This window comes from Poecilia reticulata, linkage group LG10, assembly GCF_000633615.1.
Source record: "Poecilia reticulata strain Guanapo linkage group LG10, Guppy_female_1.0+MT, whole genome shotgun sequence".
Classification (NCBI taxonomy): domain Eukaryota; kingdom Metazoa; phylum Chordata; class Actinopteri; order Cyprinodontiformes; family Poeciliidae; genus Poecilia; species Poecilia reticulata.
In genome coordinates, this window is record NC_024340.1 from 26,766,541 (window position 1) to 26,789,115 (window position 22,575).

The following is a 22,575-nucleotide window of genomic DNA, read 5'->3' on the forward strand; positions in this document are numbered from 1 at the left end:
CACCCCCAGAAACCACTATTGTGAAATCATGAAACATAATGAGAATGACAGAATAAAAAAGTCTAACCTAAGAGGAGGTTTTAGAATAATTTAAAAAATAATCGATATAATTTAGATGTTCTATTTTTTTTTCCATGGCAACAAAATTAACCACTTATTTGAGCTTAAGTTGTCATCCCTTCTTTCACATTTGCACCATTTTATTAAAAAATATGCCGATATGATATTTTTGAGTTGAAGGCGCATGAGGAGAAAGGATTAACAATAGCTTAAAAACCCTCATTTAATGTTTCTTCTCCTCTTCTTTGAAAAAAGCAGGTGTTGCTCCGTCCCCATTTCTTGTCAAAGAGCTTAAAACTGAGGGTAAAAAAAAAAAAAACTAATTTAAGAAGAAGCTACATCTTGAGCATGGTACGACTAATTGCCCCCTTTAAAGCTTTCATTAATTCAAGCTCACTTATTCTGAGGAAAAGTAACATTTCCCATTTTAAGATCAACAACTGAAACAAAGGAAACAAATAAGACATTACTGGATTGGTTGTTAGCACAGTTGCCTCAAAGGAAGATGGCGTTGGGTTCAAATCCAGGTTCACCCAAAACATATTCCCAAAACATGCATGTGAGAAAAACTAATGCATCGTTTACTTTTCACATTTTGGAAAAATTACCACCACAAACCCTAAAGTATGTTGTTAAGATTGTACAATGAGTGGCGTCTACAGCAAAAATGATGGGAAAATGATTGTCAGTCTTTCACAGCTTCCAACAAATTATCTCCCAACATTGTTCTATCTTTAACTTTATATTTTTGCTATTTGATTTTCCTTTGGGATTTACAGTATTCCTGACCTCAGTTTTTAATACAACCAAATCTAATCATCTTTCCCAGTTCCTGCCATAAACAGCAGCCACCATTCTTATTGGTGAAGATGGCGTGTTTACGGTGCTGCTCAGATCGTTTTCCACATAAACTTAAAAAGTAACATTTTGGTCTCATCAAGCCGGAGCACTTTCTTTTATGTAGCAAACTGCAAATGGGACTTCTTACAGCTTTCCTGCCACAATTGCTTTTTTTTATTTCCCTCATATGTAAAGACTTGTGAAATAGACAAATAATCATTCTGCTACCCACAGATTTTTTCACCTGAACTGTGGATATCTGCAGATCGTGCCGAGTTCCCACGGGGTTCCTGGATACTCCTCTAACAATACTCTCCTGGCCCAGCCTGTCAGTTTGGATGGACAGCCATGTCTTTCTTGCAAGGTTTGCAGTCTTAACAAACTCTTTCCATTTTCAGATGATGGATGAACGGTGCTCTGTGAGATATCTAAAGCACGGGCTAATTTATAAACTAACTCTGCTTTCTCCCTGACCTGTCTGCCGCGTTTCTTGGTCCTTGTGATGCCGTTTGTCCACTGATGTTTTCTAATAAATGTCTGAAGTCTTCACATAACAGATGAATTTATTAAATCACACATGGACACCAATACCTAATGTATTGGTATACATTAGGTATACCAATACATTAGGTATTGGTATACCAATACATTAGGTATACCTAATGTATTGGTATACATTAGGTATACCAATACCTAATGTATACCAATACATTAGGTATTGTATTGGTATACATTAGGTATTCAGCCACCCCTTTATTCATCAGGGGTGGCTGATGAATAAAAGCTGGATCCTACACTTTTCAGACTTGTTTTTTTTTTGGAAAAGTTTTTCAGATTGAAAATGGAAAGAAAAAAAAACATATTTAATTCCACTTAAGAAAATATTCATCCTCACATAAATCCATACAAAATACTTTGAGTAAAACATTAAACTTTAGTTACCTGTATTTTCCACAATATTTGCATTTTCCGGTTCTGAAGTCTTCACAATCAATGTGAGACTGCTGTCTGCTAGCACATCCATCAATACGGCTCAACGCTGCTCCACCTACACATCATTCTGACGGTCCCACCTGTTGGGAAAAAAAAAAAAGACACAAAGACAGCAAGAAACATGAGTATGATGAGTATTCTTGGCAGAAAAACTCGCATGTGACTAATGCAGAAGTGCAGAGTTCAACATGCAGGGTGACCGTAAACACAGACAAACACAAATCTCTTGTAAGTGAGGGAAAAAAAATTCCCAAACCGAGTCGTCAAAAAGACCTCTGAGACACAAAGCAGTCACTCATTTCTTTTGTTTATGGCAGGATCTAAGATTAATTCAAACTTTTCCAACCTACAAAGTACACAAAGAGTCACTGCTGGGATCGCTATGGCAACTGTAAGCCACACTATCCTATTTTAGGCTTCATTTAACATTTATAGCTGAGTTGTTAACCTATGTGAGTCTCACATAGGCATCTCTGAGCATATTTGTTTATTATAATTAGCTGACTGCCTCCCTGAGCAGCAAGGGAACGAGTCGGCTCACAGAAAGACTAAAGCAGTGTGGCTGAGGAGGTGACGGTACACTCTGAACACCTGCAATACTTTTTATTTGTAGCAGTTCCTGATAGTGAAAGAGTAGGTGGGAGGAATTGGGTGCAGGTACAGCACATGTGTGTTGGGTGTGCATGCAGGGTACAGTTGATATGACAAAAAAAGAAACCAAAAAAAAATAAAAAATAAAAAATCAGTAGAGAAGCTTAAATTTGTGAATGTGGAAGAAAAAGAAGAAGATGCACACTCCGAGCCAGCAAATGATGAACATTTGATGTTGTGGTTTCTTCCCCTTTTTGCGCCGTTTTCTTTTTTTGTTTTTCCTTCCCTTGCCATCCCTTTCTGGAGGAGCGGTGCTGCCGGATGACAAATGAGCAGAGGGAGGGGATCTAATAACATGATCTCCTTGTGGTGTGAAAGGGGTGGCTGGGAGATTAAGACAGACGGTACACAATAAGACAAAGGTAGTGCGCAGCTGACTACAACCAAGTGCCACCTCTTTCATCCTCTTTCCTCTAAATGTCATTAGGTGTTTACTGACCTGAGTGGGAGAGCTACCTGAAGGGAAGCCCTGCTGCAGCCTGCAGCTGCAAACACACCAGCTCAGGGGGGTAATTACCTTATGAGGCATTACATCTACTTTTGTAGCAGGTACAGAATCCTAAAGGTGGGGCATTTTAATATAAACTGCAGTAAAGAGAGCCAAACAGTGCTACACACACACACAAACTTATACTTTAAGTCGTTTTTAATAATTATATTACAGAACTTTACTCTAATTAGATTAGATAAACTGGACAAAAAAATAACAATTGCAATAGTAGTAAACCACAGCATTCATATTGAACACAGTACGATCGATCATACTCCACCAGTTTGCTTGGGCCCATCATCTTAAATTATTGGCTCGGTCTTGGTTTTGATTTAGATTTAGGTTTTTTTTGCTGGATGAAACAAAAGGGCAAATTAAATTGATAGTTCAGGATGTTTCAAGTTAGAGTCTGTTAAGTCGTAAGCAGTTAATTTATTATGATCTCTTGTAAGTAGTTCATTTATCCTGATTAGTTAAGCAGTTTGATAGAGATCTTGTGGCAATTTGAGCCTGTTTTTCAAATTTTCTAAATATAAACGCAAAAACAGCACCACAAATTGTTTCTGGTTTAAAAAACACATTCATTGCAAGTGGAACAGTAAGTCATCATATTTGCATATTTGTATTTCTCTGATGATCGGCATGTTTTTTTCATATTTATGAAGGCACCCATCCTAAATTTGATGACATTCTCCTCTTTTTGCTAACACAATCGTGTCTGAGCTTTCGAATGTGAACATGTGCTTATAAGCGCTAAACCTTTTAAAGCTCGGACCCTAAATGAAACCCACATGTAATCAGTTGAGTTCCTGAAGAGGAAATAATTCAACACGTCATTATAGGTATATACCAAGGCATAAGTTTCAGCATAAATTTCCCATCAACATAAGTGGTAAAGACGTATAATGTATTTATAGTCCAAAACTGTGTAGATCCATCCAGTATTTGGTCTTCTCTTCAAAGAGACACATTACTGCACCTCCAGCCTGAGATTAAGCGCTCAGCTACAGAGCTACAAAATGGTTTTGAGGTCAAGTTGTATTAATCATTGAAGTATTTAACTTCTACCTCTGGCGATAAACACATCTCCTTCAAAATGACATGAACTGGAACGGGCTGGCTGAGATGAGCCGAGTTCGGTCTTATCAGCCTGATCAAAATAAAAAATGAAGCAAGCATGGCAGCAGTTTGCAAAAAAAAAAAAAGAAAAACCCAGGCTGGATCCAGTGAGAAGTGTGACACAGCTCGCAGCTGGGATGCTGTTCAAGCCACAGAGGTGCTGTTAGGAGTTCAGCGCTGAGAGCTGCTCAAAGGTTTGTATGTTTGACTGCATGTGTGTGAGATAAAGCCCCATGGCTGAGGATCCACAGTGTCAACATCCCCCGGCACAAGCCTGCGCATACAATCACAAGGAGGGAGGTAGAGGGGGGGGGAATCAAAGCTGGGCATTTACCAGCACTCCCAACACCCCCTCTTGCCAGCCGGCTCCAGCTCCACTGCCTCAAATGTTTATTTTCCACATTATTCATGATTTTTCCTCCCCCCCTGCAAGCTCTCTCCTCTCTCCCTCCCTCCTTTAGCATATCCAGCACTCTGTCAAGACCTGACGAGAGGCTATTTCAATAATGAAGATGGACTAACTGCAATAGAGAGTGCACATAAATTGGAGCTACAGCCAACAAGCATGTCCAATTTGCCAAGCGGTTAAGCCTGATGTCTGGGCACAGCTTTGGAGAGCGCCGTGGCCGCCGTCAACAGGTTTGCTCCAACCTGATTCATCCATCCACATCATTAATACTTCACAGAGGGCACTAGCATTTAACTCTGCTGCAGGAAACTGCTCTTTAAACATCGCACATTAGGCCACGTAATCACCGGAGCACTCATTTCTGAAGCGTTCAGCAGGTGCAGGGAAAATTGCTGGTACTTCTGACCCCTCCATTGTTCTTCACTCGTGGGCCCGGGGGTCCTTTTGCATCGGGAGGAACAGAAATAGAGACAAAGAGCAGAGAGTGGGTGCAAGCCAAACACAATGATTAGAATTTGATTTATCCTTTTAAACCCTCCTCCACAGATCATGTGTTAATGTGCAAGCTGGATAACAAGATAAGAACGTGTTTACCCGCTCTATATAGAACTTATCAGCGACACAATCTAATTCCTGCAAGCCTCTTCCCAGTCCCACAATTTGCTATACTTCTCCTCCTTACGATTGAATTTCTCCTGAATGAGGCCGCATCGACGGGGATAGTCGGTTTTGGGTTGTGTGTTGCTGTCCAAACAAAAAAAAAAAAAAGAAGCAAGGAATGTCTCACAGCAGTGGTACACACAGGTACAAAGGGCCCATTGTGTCAAAACAGGGGGAGAGTCAGGGGCCAAGGAACAGGTGACCGAGAGAGGAGCTCTGAAAGAGGGCACAGCGCCACGGGGAACGCTGATCCAAACAGACAGCGCTGAAATGGCGACTCCTCTTTTCAGCACAGGTGTACAGTTTCAGAGCAGGCTCACTGCTGCCGAGTAACCCATTTCACATGCAGGACAGCAATGATCCAGACCTGGATGCAAGAGGTTAGGCTGCAGAAAAGCCCCAATGCAATGCAATGCAAGCATACAGTTTAGATATAGGACACACACACCTTGCATTTACAGTTTCAATCTGGAAGTAAATCTGGAATGATCACATCATAAAATTGACTTTTTGTTAAAGTTTTGCTCATTCCAGGCATTAATTGAAGATACAACCACTGAGCCAGAAAAACATCTCCCATGTTCTTCGTCTCACAGAGACTCCGCCTGGGTTACTTGGCTGAACGTGGACAAACAGCTACTTCACGTTGCTCATTTCTGCTCATCGTGGACTGAATCTAACAGGAGCAGAAGGAATTTTGCCTCCAGTTGGCGAACATTTGTGCATTCTGTTTGAACTGCAAAACAGGAATTTACATGTTTCCAGACGGACGTTTGAGCTGGACGAAAACAAGATGACTGACTTGCAAAGTTAAAGTCTGCAAATAGGAACTTTTAAAGAGTTAAAAAAAACCAGACATTTTTTTTTTTATTTTCAATAGAGAAATTACTAGATTTTTCTTTCATTGGTGCCAGAAGCCAAGCCGTGCCATAAAAATGATTTTACCTCTTACAGATTTCTTCTTTCTGTGCTTTCCGCCATACCTAAATGTTTCAGATAATCAACCGCAATTTATTACGGGACACATATAATGCGGCTAAATACAACCTGCAGTTTTCAAATGATGACTTCATTTGTTAAGGGGAAAAAAATGCTACCCAAACCAATGTGTTTCTGTGTGAAAAAGCATCAAGAAGGATAAGGCACGGGCTAAGCAACATAATCCGAATCAGTTTTAAGTCTGGACTTTGATTAGGCCACTCGAAACCATTCATTTTGCTTCACTGAAGAACACTTTCTGGTCTGCTTTCAGCCCTTATCCTGCTTTATCATCCAGTGCAAACTGACGGTCAAACATCACAATCAATTCAGATCCTGGAGCAGAAAAGCATCTGCAGATCATCACTTTACCACCAATATGTTTATCTCTCAGTGTCATGTTCTTTTTTTTAGAAAATGAGAATAGTCTTTGTGGTTCGCAGTGGTTTTTACCTTGAAACTCTGCCATAGCTTCCATTTATGCCCAGTCTCTGTCTTATTGTTTAATCATAAACACTGACCTTGAATAAAGAAACTGATCACCAGTCGAGTCGGCCAAGTCCTGAGCAGATGTGAGCTTTCATAAACGAAGCCAACGCCGCAGACTGCCTCAGCTGGAGCTCGGTCAAAAACCCACATATATTCGAAACGGAGAGGTAAACTAATAATTCTGTGATTTAGGAGGTTTGTCAGGGTTTCCCGCGAATGTGCATCGATAAATATAGCAGGTTCTAATGGACAAATTTAAAAGTTGAAAGTGATTATAAATTCATTAAAATAACATTTGTATTATTCCTTCTCAGCTCTTTTGTTTTGCTGCTTGTTAATTATCCATTAAATAAGATTCCTTTCTTCTCTTTGTGTTAAAGTTGTGTACTTCGAACAGCATCTAGTAATTTTCTATGCAATTTATTCCCTAAAGTGGAGGAACAAAAACATAAATTTTATTACTACTAGCATTTGTCCTCTTTGCTGCTGTACAACAAGCCACAGATCTGCGTGCCTTACAAAAGGCAGCGCTGTGAGTACAAGTGATGTTTTATGAATTTGATGGAACAACATCAACATTAATATTCAGCTTCGCTTTGTTCAGATTTTCTGTCAAGCTGCTCCTGGGGGAAACATCTGGCTGTTTAGGTGCTAAATGATCCTCTGTGAATATGTCATGTCTGTCTTCATCAAGCTGAAGGGTGAGGAGTTATTCTCTACTGCTCCTGCGAGGCGTTTCATTCCGAGTTGATGTAAAAGTATTTTTAAAAAAAACATATATGCAATAAAGTACAACTAAACAGCCAAAAAGAAAATAACTAAAACAGCAACAGCTTGTGCTTCTGCTGCCTCCTAATAGAAAGCTCAAACTTGCTAACCTGCAAAGATTGCACGTCAGGTAAATTCGGTGCAGCAGCTGATGACAAAACTCATAGACACGTCTCTGAGGCATGAGAGGAAAGAGAATCTCTCTTATCTATACATCTTAATTCATTGGTGTCTCCTACACGGGCCCTTGCTCCTGTGCAGCGTCTCCGTCAGCAGCTCGGAGGCTCCATTTGATCCGGCTTCCTCACCTCCGATCCCTCACGCAGCCACAGCGATGGAACAGATACGGCATCCGCTTGAGATAATCATCGTCAATCACAGCCTTGCTGAAGAGCCAGGGAGGCATCCGATGAGTAAAGATTGACTTGGAATCGGGATTAGGACGTTTATCGGCGCCGCGGAATCTGCAGAAACAGATCTGGACAATTGTAGCAACTGCAGCCTCGCAGATTACAGCCTGCCGAAGGAAAGAAGGAGCAGAACTCCCAATGGAAGCCATGACTTTTCCTCAGAAGACCATCATTACTTTAATCTTAATTAAGTTATGGAAGTCAGGCTAATATTTTGATAACTGCAAACATTGTGGATGTATTTCTGTACAACCGAAAAAAAATTAGGAAATAATTTTTTAAAAAGTTAAAAACTCCTAATTTATGCCATTTTTTGTTGGTTTTGAAGTAGGAAAGTAAGGGTTTGATTTTGTTTTTGTGGGAACCAACCTTTGAATGGTTTTGACCTTTGACTTGCTTTCCTGCCCACTTCAGATAACGAGTGGGATGTTATGATGTTCTAAAGCATCTTTTTCCAAATAATCAATTGTATCTCAAACCAGAACATGAGCTTGGGACCCCTGTTTTAAGCTGTTGTTGAATTTTTACCACTGTTACGAAAACCATCTTCAACTAAGTAAAACAGATAACATTCAATCAGGCATCTCTAACGTTTAATTTCGGTTCAATAAGACTAATTATAGCTCACTGATATTTGAATGTGAAACCACTTTTATGAACTGCAAAATGTTCAGAATAATTTGAAAGTGAAAAAAGTGTTGTAGATAGGGTCATCTTAGACTCGCTTTTTTACAGTGTTTTATGTTTTAGTCTTCATTACTTAAATTAGAAAAAAATCATGAAACAGACCATCAAAATCCTACAACAGACATCCAAGAGTCGAACATACTGCCAATACTTTTAGTATTGGCAGTATGATCAGATGAATTTTATTTAAAAAAATACTTAATCTTTAAATTAAATATTTCTGAATAACTCAATTAATAGCTGAGAAAATAAATATTTGTCTTTTGCATTGCAATGCGAGTCCTGATTTCATTGCTTCAGACATTGCCAATATCAGATGTCACTTTTCCTCCACGATCTTTAAATTTCTTATATTGAAAGAAATGTACAATTCTTTATTGCTGCAATTAGTAAAAAACTCAATGAAAAGATACAAATGAAATTAATTTTACCGATAGGCCTTTAGACTGATTTGACGCTGGATGGCCACGAAGAATGATTGGCTTATGAACACCAGAGTCAATTAGCCGAGAGTGATTTATCGAGTCAGTAGTTCTTGGAGGTGAACAGTTCAAACTCTTTTATCTAAAAGAGAGAGAACTTTTTTTCTCTCTCTTTTAGATAAAAACTACAAAAACCACTTTATAGCATTGTTTACCTGCCTCCTACAACACAGCACAGTAAAGCAATATAACTTTTAATTTTTATCTATTGATATTAGTGAAAATTGCACCAAATTTGTATTTTTTAAATGTGTATTTGCATCAGTTGCCTGAAGCTGGCAAACTGAATTTATTCCATTTTTGTGAGGAACACAAATGGCCCCCACACCACACTTTGGACACCTCTGATTATGAGAAGTGGTTTCTGACAGAAGACCCACCTAAATAAGTGACTCTTTTGTCAGTTTTTTTTTGTCTTTTAATCTTTAGCAACGTATTATTTAACTCCTGTATGCAACTCAAATACAACGTCCTCCACATTTAATACCAACACAGTTAAAGATCTACTTCAAAACACATTCATATTTTATTGCAGTAGCATAATCCCACAGCAAAATATTGGGAAAAATGCATTCTTTAATTTAATAGGACTGATTTAGTGTGGAAGCAGTAGAGCACAAATTAAACATTTTAGGAAACTCCCTGTTAGAAAACTGGAACGAATTGTTCAGTACGAGATTGCGATGCTGCAATAAAGAAAAGCATCTTAAATCTTCCTACACATCTTTACCTTGGGGTATCAGTAAATGTGATAATAAAAAAGCCTAAATATGTCTAAAATTTGACTTTGATAAGTGGGGATTATTTACCACTGTGCTGCATCAAACAAAGAAAAACTGCAGTTTCGAAAGTTGACTAAAAGACTTTCTATTACTTCTCACTGTAGACATCGAGCTGCTAAGTAGCCTAGGACCCTTTCTGTTATATTTTTAATCTCCTAATGTGTTAACAGCAGTGGGTGTGAGGTATGAACTGCAGGCAGCTCAGTTTAGCACCTGTATCATCTTACTGTGGAGCCACGCTGCCTTACAGCACGCAGAATGTAGTTTGGCAGTGATTTTCTGACATATGCCAGACATTTGTTGCCCGAAAACAAGACAAACCACAATAAATTAAAAAAAAAAATGATTTGCATTCATAGTGCATTTAAAGATGTGCCAGGTACCCAACCCATGCCATATGCACTCATGCAACCCTCAAACCACCACAAATGCTGGCTTTTCATCTGTATTCTGGCGACAAGCCAGATTGTCTCTTTCCTCTTTGGTTGAGGGGAGTCAAGTCCAAATCAATTTAAAATTGTCATTCTTCATACCGCTGCACAGTATTGATGGATCGTCAGAGCGTCTTAAACACAGAATTTATAGCAGGTTATTCTTGCTTCTTGTTTTATGTGTTTTTTATTTATCGTACACTTCTCACAGAAAATGATTTTTAGATGTGTCCCTGCAGGGATTTCCAGTCTATGTTTGCGTCTTTATTCCAGCCTTTCTGCCTGGAGCCTATAGGCTACAGCACTTCTTGTAGGTATTTGCCTTTCAGCAATGTTGTAGCATGAAAAGTGATTTATTTTTTTCAGATATTTGTTTTTATTTTGTCTCGATTAATATAATTTGCTCACATAGTTTCAGTTCTTAACTACTAACCAACGATTCGGCCCATCTAGGGTGCTCCATAAGAAATTACATTCAGTAAACTTATTGACCAACAGTAACAACAACCTATGTATCAAAGCCAAAATAACAGTGACTATACTGCACATTACCTAAGACATTAATACTATTTGGGGTGGAGGTTAATTACTGAGAGGAAAAAACTCAAAGTTAGCCATAGTAAGAACAGTAAGAGCAATCTCAAAAGAAAACTATTTTTTGCTTCTATTTTCATTCAAGTTGTGAAAATGTAAGAGTCGTCTGCCATGGACCATGCTAGAAATGTCTTTAAAGTGACTAAAAGTACGTCTATTTTCTAAGCAGCAATGTGGTTGATGGTTTTCGTTATGTTTTAAACAAAAGCAATTAGATTTGGGGTTTTCAGTTCCAAATCTCTTGTGCTTTTAAATGTATCCCAGTTCCAGCTCACCTGCATCAAAGAAACTACTTATTAGTACACCTCTGTAAAAATTGTTGATGAACGGACTTACATGAGAAATTTGCCTACAAGTTGCAGGACAGACAGTGCTCCTAAACTAGATCATGGAATATATTTAGTTTTTAGGTTTTTGTGTTAATTCTATTAAGATTTTATCATATTATGAGTACTACCTACGAGCCCATGACTTGTCTTTGGACAGAAAAACTGAGTAGAAATAAGAAATTTGTCAGTCTGATTGTATATTAAAATTAAAACCTTCCGTTTTATTAGCATTTTCTGTGGCAGCTTGACTTTTAAATAAAAAAGGTTAACCGGGACAGAATGAGAGATACCGCATGATGTCTGTGTTTAAAAATTGTTCTCCTTCCTCTGTTTATCTTTACCATAGTCTGAGCTCCTCAATATGGGAGAAAAGGACAGCAAGAGATAAGGAAAGGAGAAAAATAAGCAAAGAGAAGGTCAAGAGTGAGCAGATAGACAGACTATTACAATACATCCCCACTTTCCTCCAGAGACAGCTGCTGTAAGTGTGTACAACGCTGCTCTGTCCATACATGCACATATGATGGGGGAAACAAGGCTGCAGCTTAAAACAGAACAGAACAGAAAAAAGGGGGTATGACAGTGAATGGCAGAGAGAAGAATGGCAATAAGGCAGGCGGTAGGCGAGGTGTTAAAAGTTGATTAGGTTGTTAAAGGTCACATAGTCAGGCCTCATCAGCTGTCCCAATGGAGCGCAAGAAGCGGCTCAGGGCCTCAGCTCAGGCGCTAATGAGACAGAAGCAATGGCATCCTCGCGCACATATGGATATATCCTGTGTCTGTATAAAGCCATCTCTTTATGGCACACGGGAACGCACACTAGCACACACGGTTAATGTGATGACATTAACAAAAAGCAGCTCGACTCGCCCAAGGTTGTTATAACGAGCTCGGCATGCAGTACAAAGGAGGTTGAAACAAGTGCGGCAGACAGTACAGAGGGAGCTGCGTGGGGCCCTGCACTGTGGAATTATTTGATCACAGATATCGCAAATGGACTCTGAATCCGAACATGCTTCCAAGCACACCCAAAACTTTCACGTGGCACATGAATTTGCTCATTTGAGCGGATCGTGTTCGGTCCGCCCACTGCTCCTGAAGGGTCAGTCTTATGAAACGAGTGTTTAATGAGGCTGTGCGCGCGCACGTGCACGTGGCCGTGCGCACTCGCGCCACGTCCGTGCTGCTCCCACTCGATACAGTTAAAAAAGAAGCCGATGTATGACTAACTGCTGGTAAATACAAAAGTTGCATCCGCCCCCCAGAAACACAGAGTCGAAAAGCAGCAGCAATGGCCCTTTGAACTCCTGACTGAGGCACACAAAGGCGTGCACTTGCATGCATGCATGCTTCAAATAATCTTTACTGCTGCGGCAAAAAAGGTCAGCCATCAGAGAGGCAATTATCATATTTCCAACAGGTGCATTTATTAGAGCTACGCTTCATTTGTTGGGCTGAATCTAAATCAGGCTGGGAGGACTGGGGGCCATTATACCACAGTGATCGGTGCTAATACGGTGACATAATGTCCTGCAGGTTTACACGCCTGCAAAGGCACTCAGTCAATGCCTGATTCTGCCTCAACAATTCCTGTCAAACACTTTATGGGTTGAAGTGATCAATATTTTTTATTACTGCCACTTTGTTCTACCTCAATCACATAAAAGCTCTTGAATAATTGACATATGTGCAGTTTTCAAGGCTCGAACAGTTTCTTCTATTCACAATAGTCAGCATGAATGTGTTTCTTATGATAAATAAACAGGTAAAAAGCTTTGATTCCAGGTATTCTAGGTATTTTTCTTTTACTAAGGTAGAGGTGTGCTTATGTTGAGTCCAGTGTGTGTGTGTGTGTGTGTGTGTGTGTGTGTGTGTGTGTGTGTGGGGGTGCGTGTGTGTGTGTGTGTGTGTGTGTGTGTGCGTATGTGTGTGTGTGTGTGTGGACGCGTTCATGTAATAACTAAGTGTCCTTCATAATGAGAAGCCCTTTAAGGTGAAGCTGGATCAGAAGGAAAGGGCATCAGAAGAAGTGATGATGGTCGCTATGGTGCTGAGCTCAATGAGAGGAAATCACAGCAGAGAGACTTGGGAAAAAAAAAACAGCACATGTAACAACACTGAGGTGTACTGTAACCATTTTAATTTAGCCTCTGCAAGAACAGGCATGCCTACAGCACAGACGGAAAAAAAAAAGCAAAATCACACTCAATATCAGTGTTGGCTACAACGGCATAGAATGGCTAATCAATACAGCAGAGCACCTATGGGATGCATGTTCCATTAGGTCTGTGGGTCAATGTGTTTTCCAGCAGATACAACTGGGTTATTTTCCCTGGTGTTTGTACCAATCCCTATTACCAGCCCCCCCCCAGCTTGATTGGCTGCACGGCCCGGCTCCATTGATGTGTATCAGTGATCATCCCGGAGTTCTATCAGTCAGAAGAGGGAACGCATTCAACCTGTGACCCCTGCCCTCTGACTCAGGATGAGCCTCAGTTAATAAGGTGCAAGTTTCCCCAAGTATTTGCTTTAGTTGGCCTGTTGTTCACCTGAGTGAAATTTATGATCACTGACTCATACTTTGAGTGGGCCGGGATGCAGTGAGGTTAACTACGGGGCCATATAGCTGAGACACAAATGGATACAGTCAAATCTCTTCGTGTGCAATGGCTGGGCTCCTATTGGGCAATTAACTTAAACCTGTTGGTTTAACTTTACTGAAATCATGGTCACAACAAAGCATTACGATTCATATCTAATAGTGCTTCTTTTTTTGCCAATGAACATAGACATAAACAGCAAAAGGTTAAGTTGCATTGGTACTGAAATCAGTTCAGATAAGTATGCTTCATTGTGTAAAATATTAATTTATTAAACTGATAAGAAATACTTGCAAAGGAGGATGTGATCAGATACAAGATATTTCTCGCATTTGATATTTTGAACATTTGCAGCTTTGGTTATTTCAGACCAAATTCTGTGAGACAGATGTGTCTGAAATTTGGTAACCAAGAACTGACCATATAAAGTAACTTGCTTCATAATTTACTGTAAGGAAATTATGTCCCTTAATAATTCCTACCATTAGGAGATCATAGTTGTTTTGTTTTAATGAGTGGTTATAATCTGTAATATGTCATAAGACTTTCAAATGACCCAAAGAAAATATGCGCAAGATGAATAGAAATACGTTTTTTTACACAGTAATGTGTCCTTGAGTTATAGATGAGATTTAAGCAGTTTATAGTTTTACCTCTACAATCAATGGCAAAACTTAATGTAAAAAAAAAAGTAAAATAATACCCTATACTTTGGATACATGGCTAATGTTAAATGTAAGGAGGGAGGAAACAAAAGGCAAAACATGTATGTAACATGGAGTTATTAATTGAGAAAGAAGAGGATTGACCCAGAGCCTGGACTGAATTGTGTGGGTTAATACACCTAACAACAAAAGATTTGAGTTATCCACTTGTAGATTCGACATCCTTGAACTTCAAAAAGAAAACCACTGTGAGGAAAACAGAAATTAAAAGGATTTGTGAAACTGGTTAGCCAAAGGTCGATGACCTTATTTAGCAGTTCTGCAGCAAATACTGTGACATAATAGTTTAAAAAAAAAAGAAATAGGAAACAGAGAAACCTGAATGTATTGAAAAATATGACCCAAGCAAACAGAACATAAAGATATCTACGCTGCACCGGGAGACATTAAATTCAACTTTTCTGCACTCCAGAATGATCTTATCAAAGGAAGCAAAGCATTGGAAAAAGAAGACAAAGACTTGGAAAATGACTTAAATGCTTAAAGGGTGAAAAAAAAAAACGGATTTTGCATGACCCCTTTAAACATCACGTAGCAACTCCACTTAAAATCCAAGCAGACCCTCCTGACAACAACACTCTTCAGTGTGGAACTTGTTGCTGAGTGCAGAAATTTCAATGGTAGCTGTAAGATTCAGAATTACGGAAGTGTTTAATCTTAAAGACATGCAAGAAGCTATTTAAAAAGAAGCTGAATTTTCTATGACATGATGAAATACATTCATGCTGCAGGAAGTAGAGAGTTCAGCAGATGGCAGAAAGGCTTGATGGAGTACAGCAAAGTTGCTCTGTTTTATCATTTCAAACATCCAGCCTCTGTCTGAACAGCATCATAACATCATAAAGGAAAATGCAAAAACCCTAATGACTTTTAGAAGACAAGCATATATAATCCAATGTAAGAAGATTGATGAGAAATGCAACACGCAGTTTGAGGGAGAACCAGAATCTCCTTCAGTAAGCAGCTTCCCCTAAAACCAGATTTCTCCCCCGACTGTTAAAAATAAAAAATATAGGGTCTTCCATATGGATTCAATATGAAACAGACGTGTGTGAGGGCTACTCCCTCACACACATTGTAACATTTCCACTTTTCCTAATCTAAATAATTGATAAGCGGTTGCGAAAGAGAGGAAAGAAAAAAAAAGAATTTATTCATACTAGCTTCTGAAAATAATGGTTGTTGACTAAAAGCGATATTCATATATTAGCTTTACAAAGATTGGAGGTCGTTCACAAAAATTCGGATTGCTGCATCTCACAGTTTGGCTTATTAAGAGCTCTGTTTTTAATGTGGGGTGATTTCCTCCCTATTTGATGTTTCCCTCCACATTCAGAAGCAGGATCTTTTGTCAGCATGTGCATCTAATCAACCTGAGCTGACAAACAGAATGTGAGAACATGCGTAAAACACAATAGCAAGTAATTAATGAAATGACCCCTGAATGCTGCACCTACAGCAGCCCCCCTTCTCATCACAGCCACACACACACACACACACACACACACACACACGCACACACACGCGAGCACGCACACACACATGAGAACAGAATGGCTGTCTGGAACCTGCCAATTATTCTGTACTTTACTGGACCCTCGCTGCATCGGAGGTGTGATTGGAATAACAACCACCCCACAGAACCACACAATTCTCCTCTCCCTGTAGGGCACCAAAGGACTAGCAGGGGGAAAAAAAGGGAGGAGAGATGGTAGCCATGATGAGGATGTGGCAGAGGGAGAGGAGAGTGGTAGAAGTCAAAGACGGGGGGCTCCCTGGCAACATGCAGCGGCAGCGTGAGAGCCGTCTTGAGTGACACTCACTCTCATATCCCCCCCTCTGGGGAAATAACCCCCTTAATCCAGCATGCTCTTTCAGACAGACAAGATCCCCCTTCTTCTCTCAGCACGGATATGAAACGCTCCCCCCTTGCGATTCAAATATCAGGGATGAGGGCTGGGAAAGGAATACACAACACCGTGACGTGGCGCGTCAAGAGAAAGACATCAATGCTCCTATCTCCTCCTCTTGAGCGGCTGAGTCGCTGCCGTGGAAGAAGGGACAGAGCCATTGGTTAAAACAGGAGGAAGTGGCCCGCCATTGGGTCGCATCCAGGGAGGTGGCCATTAGTAGCAGGAGGTGCAATTTTCTGCTTTTTATGTTAAAAAAAACAACAAAAAAACCAACAACTAATTTTTAGACTGAAACGTGCATTTGTGTTTTTTTAAAATCTGCAGCATGGCCAGTAGCGAGCAAGTCCTTTTCCTCCGCTTCGTCCGTCCAGCTGCTTTTAACGCCTTGCACCCCTTGGTAATATCCTTCCTAATAAGCATGCACGATGTGACAAACATTCAGAGACAGAGTTAATTAATGGCACACAGCACTGGATGGACCAGCGAATCAATAAAGTCAAGGCGGGCAAAGTCGCAGCAGGCCGAACGGCGGGACCCGCCAACCACGTAGCCTTTTCAGTGCAAACAGAGGGAGGTCTTTTTTTTCTCCGTACTGGTAAATCACTCCACAGCCAGGCTGCTTGGTACACAGAGAGAACCACGGAGCTGGGCCGACACAGTGTGATATTATATTAGCATTACAAAGGCTTTCCCACCATCTGTGACACGATGTGGATAAGAAGAAAAAAAAAAACTCACTTTTCAGTACCCAAAGACCAAATGCTGATGTTTTCCATAGGTTCTGTAAGGACGGCTGATGGGGAAATACATTCATTACAGCTTCTCTGACAAGTGCGATTCACCTCCGCTGCAGTACAAATAGCGCTCCACACAATCAAAAGCCCGGGAATCACTGTAAGCCATTAAAACAGCAGCCGAGGTCTAACAAATGACCTGTGGACACTACCACACCACTCTTGTTGTTTTACATCAAATTCAAAAAGCGGGTTCGGTTTCTAATCTGCGAGAAGCCCTTATAGTGGCACGTTCTGCTTTCTGAGCGCAGATAGACGTCTGTGCTTCACGCTGGAGCCTATTGGAATGAGCAGACTTGGCTCATCCACACAGCTCTCCCCCTGCTTTCCACTGTAGCCTGTTGTCACTAGCCCCTGGTCGGACGCCAGTCGCCTACTTGGCAGGGAGAGGTGCTGTACAAAGCAACTGGCAGGTCTGGTAAATAATGCTGATGGAGTGCGATAGAGAAAGAGGCATCTCCTTTATTCCACACAGCTACTCTATCTCTTTCCGCGCTCAAAGAGGGAGGACATTTTCTTTTTTTTTCTGTTTTTACAATCCATTCAACTGGAGAGGGATAGGAGGAAAAAAAAAAAAAAGACGACCTACCTAGCTCCTCTTTGTGTTATCTTTCATTATGGCTGCCAGCTTGAGAAAATCAAGAGCTGTCAGCCAACAGTTTACCAGAATGCTGCAGAGGAGGATGACCTGCCAACATCTGGGATTTACAGTCACAACTTCATGCATGTGATTGCACAGAAGAGGGAGGGACAAGTGGACAATAGCAATGTGGCATTGAGGAGAAACACTCGCCAGGCGTTCATGCAAAGCCCTCTACGTAGGCAGGGGGAGCGGAGAGAGGGTAGGAGACACGATTATCACACGCTGTATGACTGACTTTGTGTTTTAAGCTTCAACTGCTTGTTGCTCACTGATGCCCTCTCAATTAGACGAGTATGAATGCAAAAGCAACTCGAAGGAAAATCGACATATTAAAGCTGCACACCTGGAGGAAAACTCAACCTGGACCAGGAATGTCCTGAGTGACATCACCGTTCACTTCACAGTGATGGGCACAAGAGTACGAGCCCTACAATATATCACCTGTGCACCGGGGGGGTGGGATCCAGTCAAATGTCCACAAAAAAAACTACTTTAAAACAAGAAATTTTAACATTTAGAAAATGTTCCCAGCAGATGTCCAAACTTGTAAGTAATATGCCAAAATGTCTATTTCATATGTAGTTTTACAGAGAACAGTCCTACAAAAAGTACCCTGAACATACAAGCATGGTGGGGGAAGCATCATGCTGTGGGGATGCTTTTCATCAAAGGTCAGGGAGGTTGGTAAGAGCTGATGGACATCAAAAGTTAGTCACAGAAAATCATTTCACGAGAAGAGATCAAGAATATTTATTGAAACTTTAAGCGTTCTAAAAATTGTTTTAGTCTGGACTTATAAGACCAGACTAAATACATAATTTATTTACACAGTTCTTGTGCTTTTGTTTGGCTTTATGTCCAGTAAAGCGTCTACATCCTACAGTTGGTAAATAATGCCTAATAATATGATGGAGATGTGAAGATACCAGCAGGTATCGTCCAACAAAGACAGTGAGGATCAAACTTTAACTATAACCCTGAGTAAAGCCACTATTGTTTCCTTGTGTTACCACGAAGGTGTAAAAGACAAACATATAACATGATTTTGCTGCTTTTATTTAACAAAGAAAATTATTTTACCTAGACTCGAAGATAACAAACAGCATATACAAATAAATATAATGAGAACTTTTCAAATGATTATTTCATTTAATAGGAACAAAATTTGTCTAACCCAACCCGGTCCAATGTAAAAAAAAAAAAAAAAGCCCCCTTTGTTAAAGTCATGAATGTGATTAACTATATGTTTACATTGTTCCTGGGAAGCCTGTAGGACCAATACATCTGGTAAATAGAGTTAGTCTGGTACAGCATCTCAAAAAGCAAAACATCGTGGCCTGACCTAGAGAAATTCAAGAAGAGATGAGAAACAAAATCACTGACAACTACCAGTCAGGAATGCAGCTTACAAAACGATTTCTAAGGTTTTGGTACTTCGGTGAACCACACTGAGAGCCATTATCCAAAAAAAAAAAATGGAGAAATCAGAATAGTGAAAAATCCCAGGAGTGACTAGCCTACCAAAAATTACTCCAAAAGCAGATTGCGACTCATCCAGAGGATCAAAAAAAAGAAACCAAGAACAGCATCCGCAGCACCAGCATGGCTGCCTCAGCTAAAGTCAGTGTTTATTATTCAGCAATAAGAAACTGGGCTGCAACGGCGTCCAGGGGAGAGATCACAAGGGAAAAACCACTGCTGACATAAAAGAACGCAAATCTTTCAGAAAAACATCTGGATGACGCTCAAGACAGCAATTCAGGGGGGGGGAGCGGGGGGGGAATAACAGTCAAACATGTTGGTTGTGGTTTATCTGGAGTCTAGTCTGGAGCTGCTTTGCTGCTTCAGGAACTCAGTGACTTGCAGTAACTGATGAAACTATAAATTGCGCGCTCTAGCAGAAAATCCTGAAGGAGAATGTCTGGTCATCAGCTCATTCCCTCAAGCTGCAAGCGTTACGAAGCAGGACACGGACCAGAAGTGGATCAGCACTCCAAAATTCCTCCACGGTGACGTAAAAAACAATAAAACCAAATCTTTTAGTCAAAGACTCAGTTTAATTTGGATTGCCTTTTAAAATAAATGAAATTATAATTTGTAAACTCCTATTTGTTCTTGCTCAGGTTTTGTTTGATATTAATATTCATTTGATGAAACTCAAAACTTTAAAAATGTGAGAAAACAAATTTTACACTGTTTGATAACTGATCCATTATCAACAATTTCCTAATATTATATACTCAACCAGAAACCTGCAGGACAAATTGTCTCGAATATTTTAGGCTTCAATTAGTCTTTGTTGAGAAGAACATGATAAAACCATGTTTATGTCTGTATTAAACACTCTGATTTTACAGACCACAGACACAGTTTGCAGATAATTTTGCCAGAAATTGAACTGCACTAATTAGTAGTTGGTACGATTTGAGAAAATGTGAAATAAAGACACGTTCTCTTTGTAAGTTGCACAGTCATTTTGTTTAATGCTTTCCTCATTATCTAGCAGAAGAAACGCCTGCAGGCACATACGCACATCAACACTTCCTAGTGGAAAAAGAAAACAATTTCCATAGACGACGGCTCCCGGTCCTATAGGCGAACAAATTCTCCTTGAATGAACACGTTGCACATGAAGACACCTGTCAACTGATGTGGACGTTAGCGCCGAGTATTAAAAGAACATACGCGAGTGGGGAACAGCACAGAGCGCCACTCTCTGCGGGAGTGTGAAGGGTCAATGAGGTTTCCAGTGCGGTGTAATATTCTTGTCACCGAGCCTCATTCTGAAAACACCTGTAGACGCATCCGCCCCTCCCCTCCCCGTTGCTAAGTGTAATTCACATTAGCATATGGCCAAGAATATCCAGTCATGTAGACAGCTCAGTGAGAGCGAATCTAGCAGGGTGAGCTCTCTTGTCAAAACCAATATGCAGCTCTTGAAGACCAGACCGGGGAGAGGCAGCCAAAATCATCTGCATAAAGGAGAGGCCCTAAAAAAAAAAAAATCACCTCTCATAAAATACGACAGGGGAGCCGGCTCACACTGGTTAAAGCATGATGAAAGGAATGGAATCCAGCACAGCTCCCTGTCTGTGGATAATCAAACAACCCTGGCGCTAAAAGCATGGCATTCAGATTCAATTGTGAAAGCCGCTGCCGTCTGAAGAAAGAAAGAGAGGGAAAAATACATTCCCGTTGTTTTGAACCCAGTGGGGGCTTAAAAGATGTGTTTTGTAATGGCTCCCATTAGAAATATACACACAAACCTTGAAGCTGGAAGCAGAGTGTACAGTAACACATGCAACAGTGATTGCGGCAAATGGCAACTGATTGAGAACGTATTGAAAGCAATAAGGATTTATTGAAGTGCGGGGCAGCAGCGGGATCTTATGAAATCCTCAAGCCGGAGCATGACAGGCGCATATTATCCTTAAGGGAGCAGCGGTACATATCAACCAGGAGATGATGACAATACATCACTTGGACTGTCAATGCACAATATCATCTTGGAGCCGCGAGCAGATCAGCCTGTCAGGGACAAGATAAAAGCCGGGAGAAGTAAAAATAAAGAACAGAATGCACTTTAAAAGCCTCTTTCTATTTATTTAACATAAAACCATCAATTCACATGAAAGAACCTCTCGCAGTCCCTGACACAGCCGCCACGACAAGACGCGGCGGCAGCAGCAGGGAGAACATGCAAACGAACGCCCCTTTAACAGCATGTGTGTGCAGCGGCGCCGGGGGGGAGCTGGGAGCGGGGAGGGTGCGGCAAAACGTCACGGCGTCACAGAGGCAAAGGCTGATGAAAGCCGGAGTCGGCTTGAAAGCGCCGACACATGACACAGCTCATAACTGCTCGCCGTCCAGGACAGGATCGCATTCATGTAGCCCTCTGCTTCATGTATATTTAAACACTGGCAGCTCCAGTTCAGCTTCAGCCGAAGAGAGGTTTTACCTTCTCCAACCCTCGCGCAAGCAGAAATCCATGAAAGAATCGTAAGCTGACCCCGAAAACGAGGAAAGATTCCCCTTTTGCGCGTTTTCTTTTAATGATTCAAATAAGCAGAGAAAGTGAGCGGGCTGTAATGTCCCTGACACATTAAGGCAGCATGATCTCACACATGGTTTGTCTTCAAGGCCCTTCATGTGTTTGTGTATGGGAGCCAACGTGAGAAAGTGTGTGGGTGTGCTTGCCTGACTATATTTTTCTGTGAAAAAAAAGAAAAAGAAAGGGTGGTGGGGGCGGGGGGGGAGCAAGTGACGCGATCAAGAGAGAGTATGATGAGAGAGAAAGGCTAAGATGGATGTATAAAAAAAAAAAAAAAAAAAAACAGAAACATAGTGGAAGACGGCAGCAGTGGGGGTCTTTGTGAGCTCAGGGGGTAGGTAAGATTACAGATGTATACACAATGTTGTGGCACACAGGCCAACGGCTGAATAACAGAGGGCTGGTGCTTCTGCAGAGCTTCCCGCTGCAGCGCACTCTGTGCCTCGTTCTGCTCAATGCCCAGGGCAGCCATTCAGAGACGCGCCCCGTGCAGACTCTTATATCCCAAACAGAGTTCGCCTAACAGAAAGGCACTGTTGTTGATGAAGCCCTTAGAAAAACAGCCGGAGAAGAGGACCTCCAGAGGGCACACATTTGTTTTTATCATTGGGACATTACTCATGTTTACTCCCAGGCAACCCCTTTAAGAGCAATTCTACCTTTTCCCTTGATGTTTA

General features: G+C 40.9%; 1 protein-coding gene across 1 annotated transcript in view; it reads right to left on the reverse strand.

The window, feature by feature from the left end:
- Positions 1 to 22,575, reverse strand: part of nexmifb (neurite extension and migration factor b) — an 88,782-nt gene that overhangs the window by 20,115 nt on the left and 46,092 nt on the right. The window contains exon 2 of the mRNA XM_008420071.2: positions 1,843 to 1,973. Coding sequence (XP_008418293.1) covers positions 1,843 to 1,924 — 82 coding nt within the window. The 5' untranslated portion in view covers positions 1,925 to 1,973. The remainder of the gene's footprint in view (positions 1 to 1,842; positions 1,974 to 22,575) is intronic.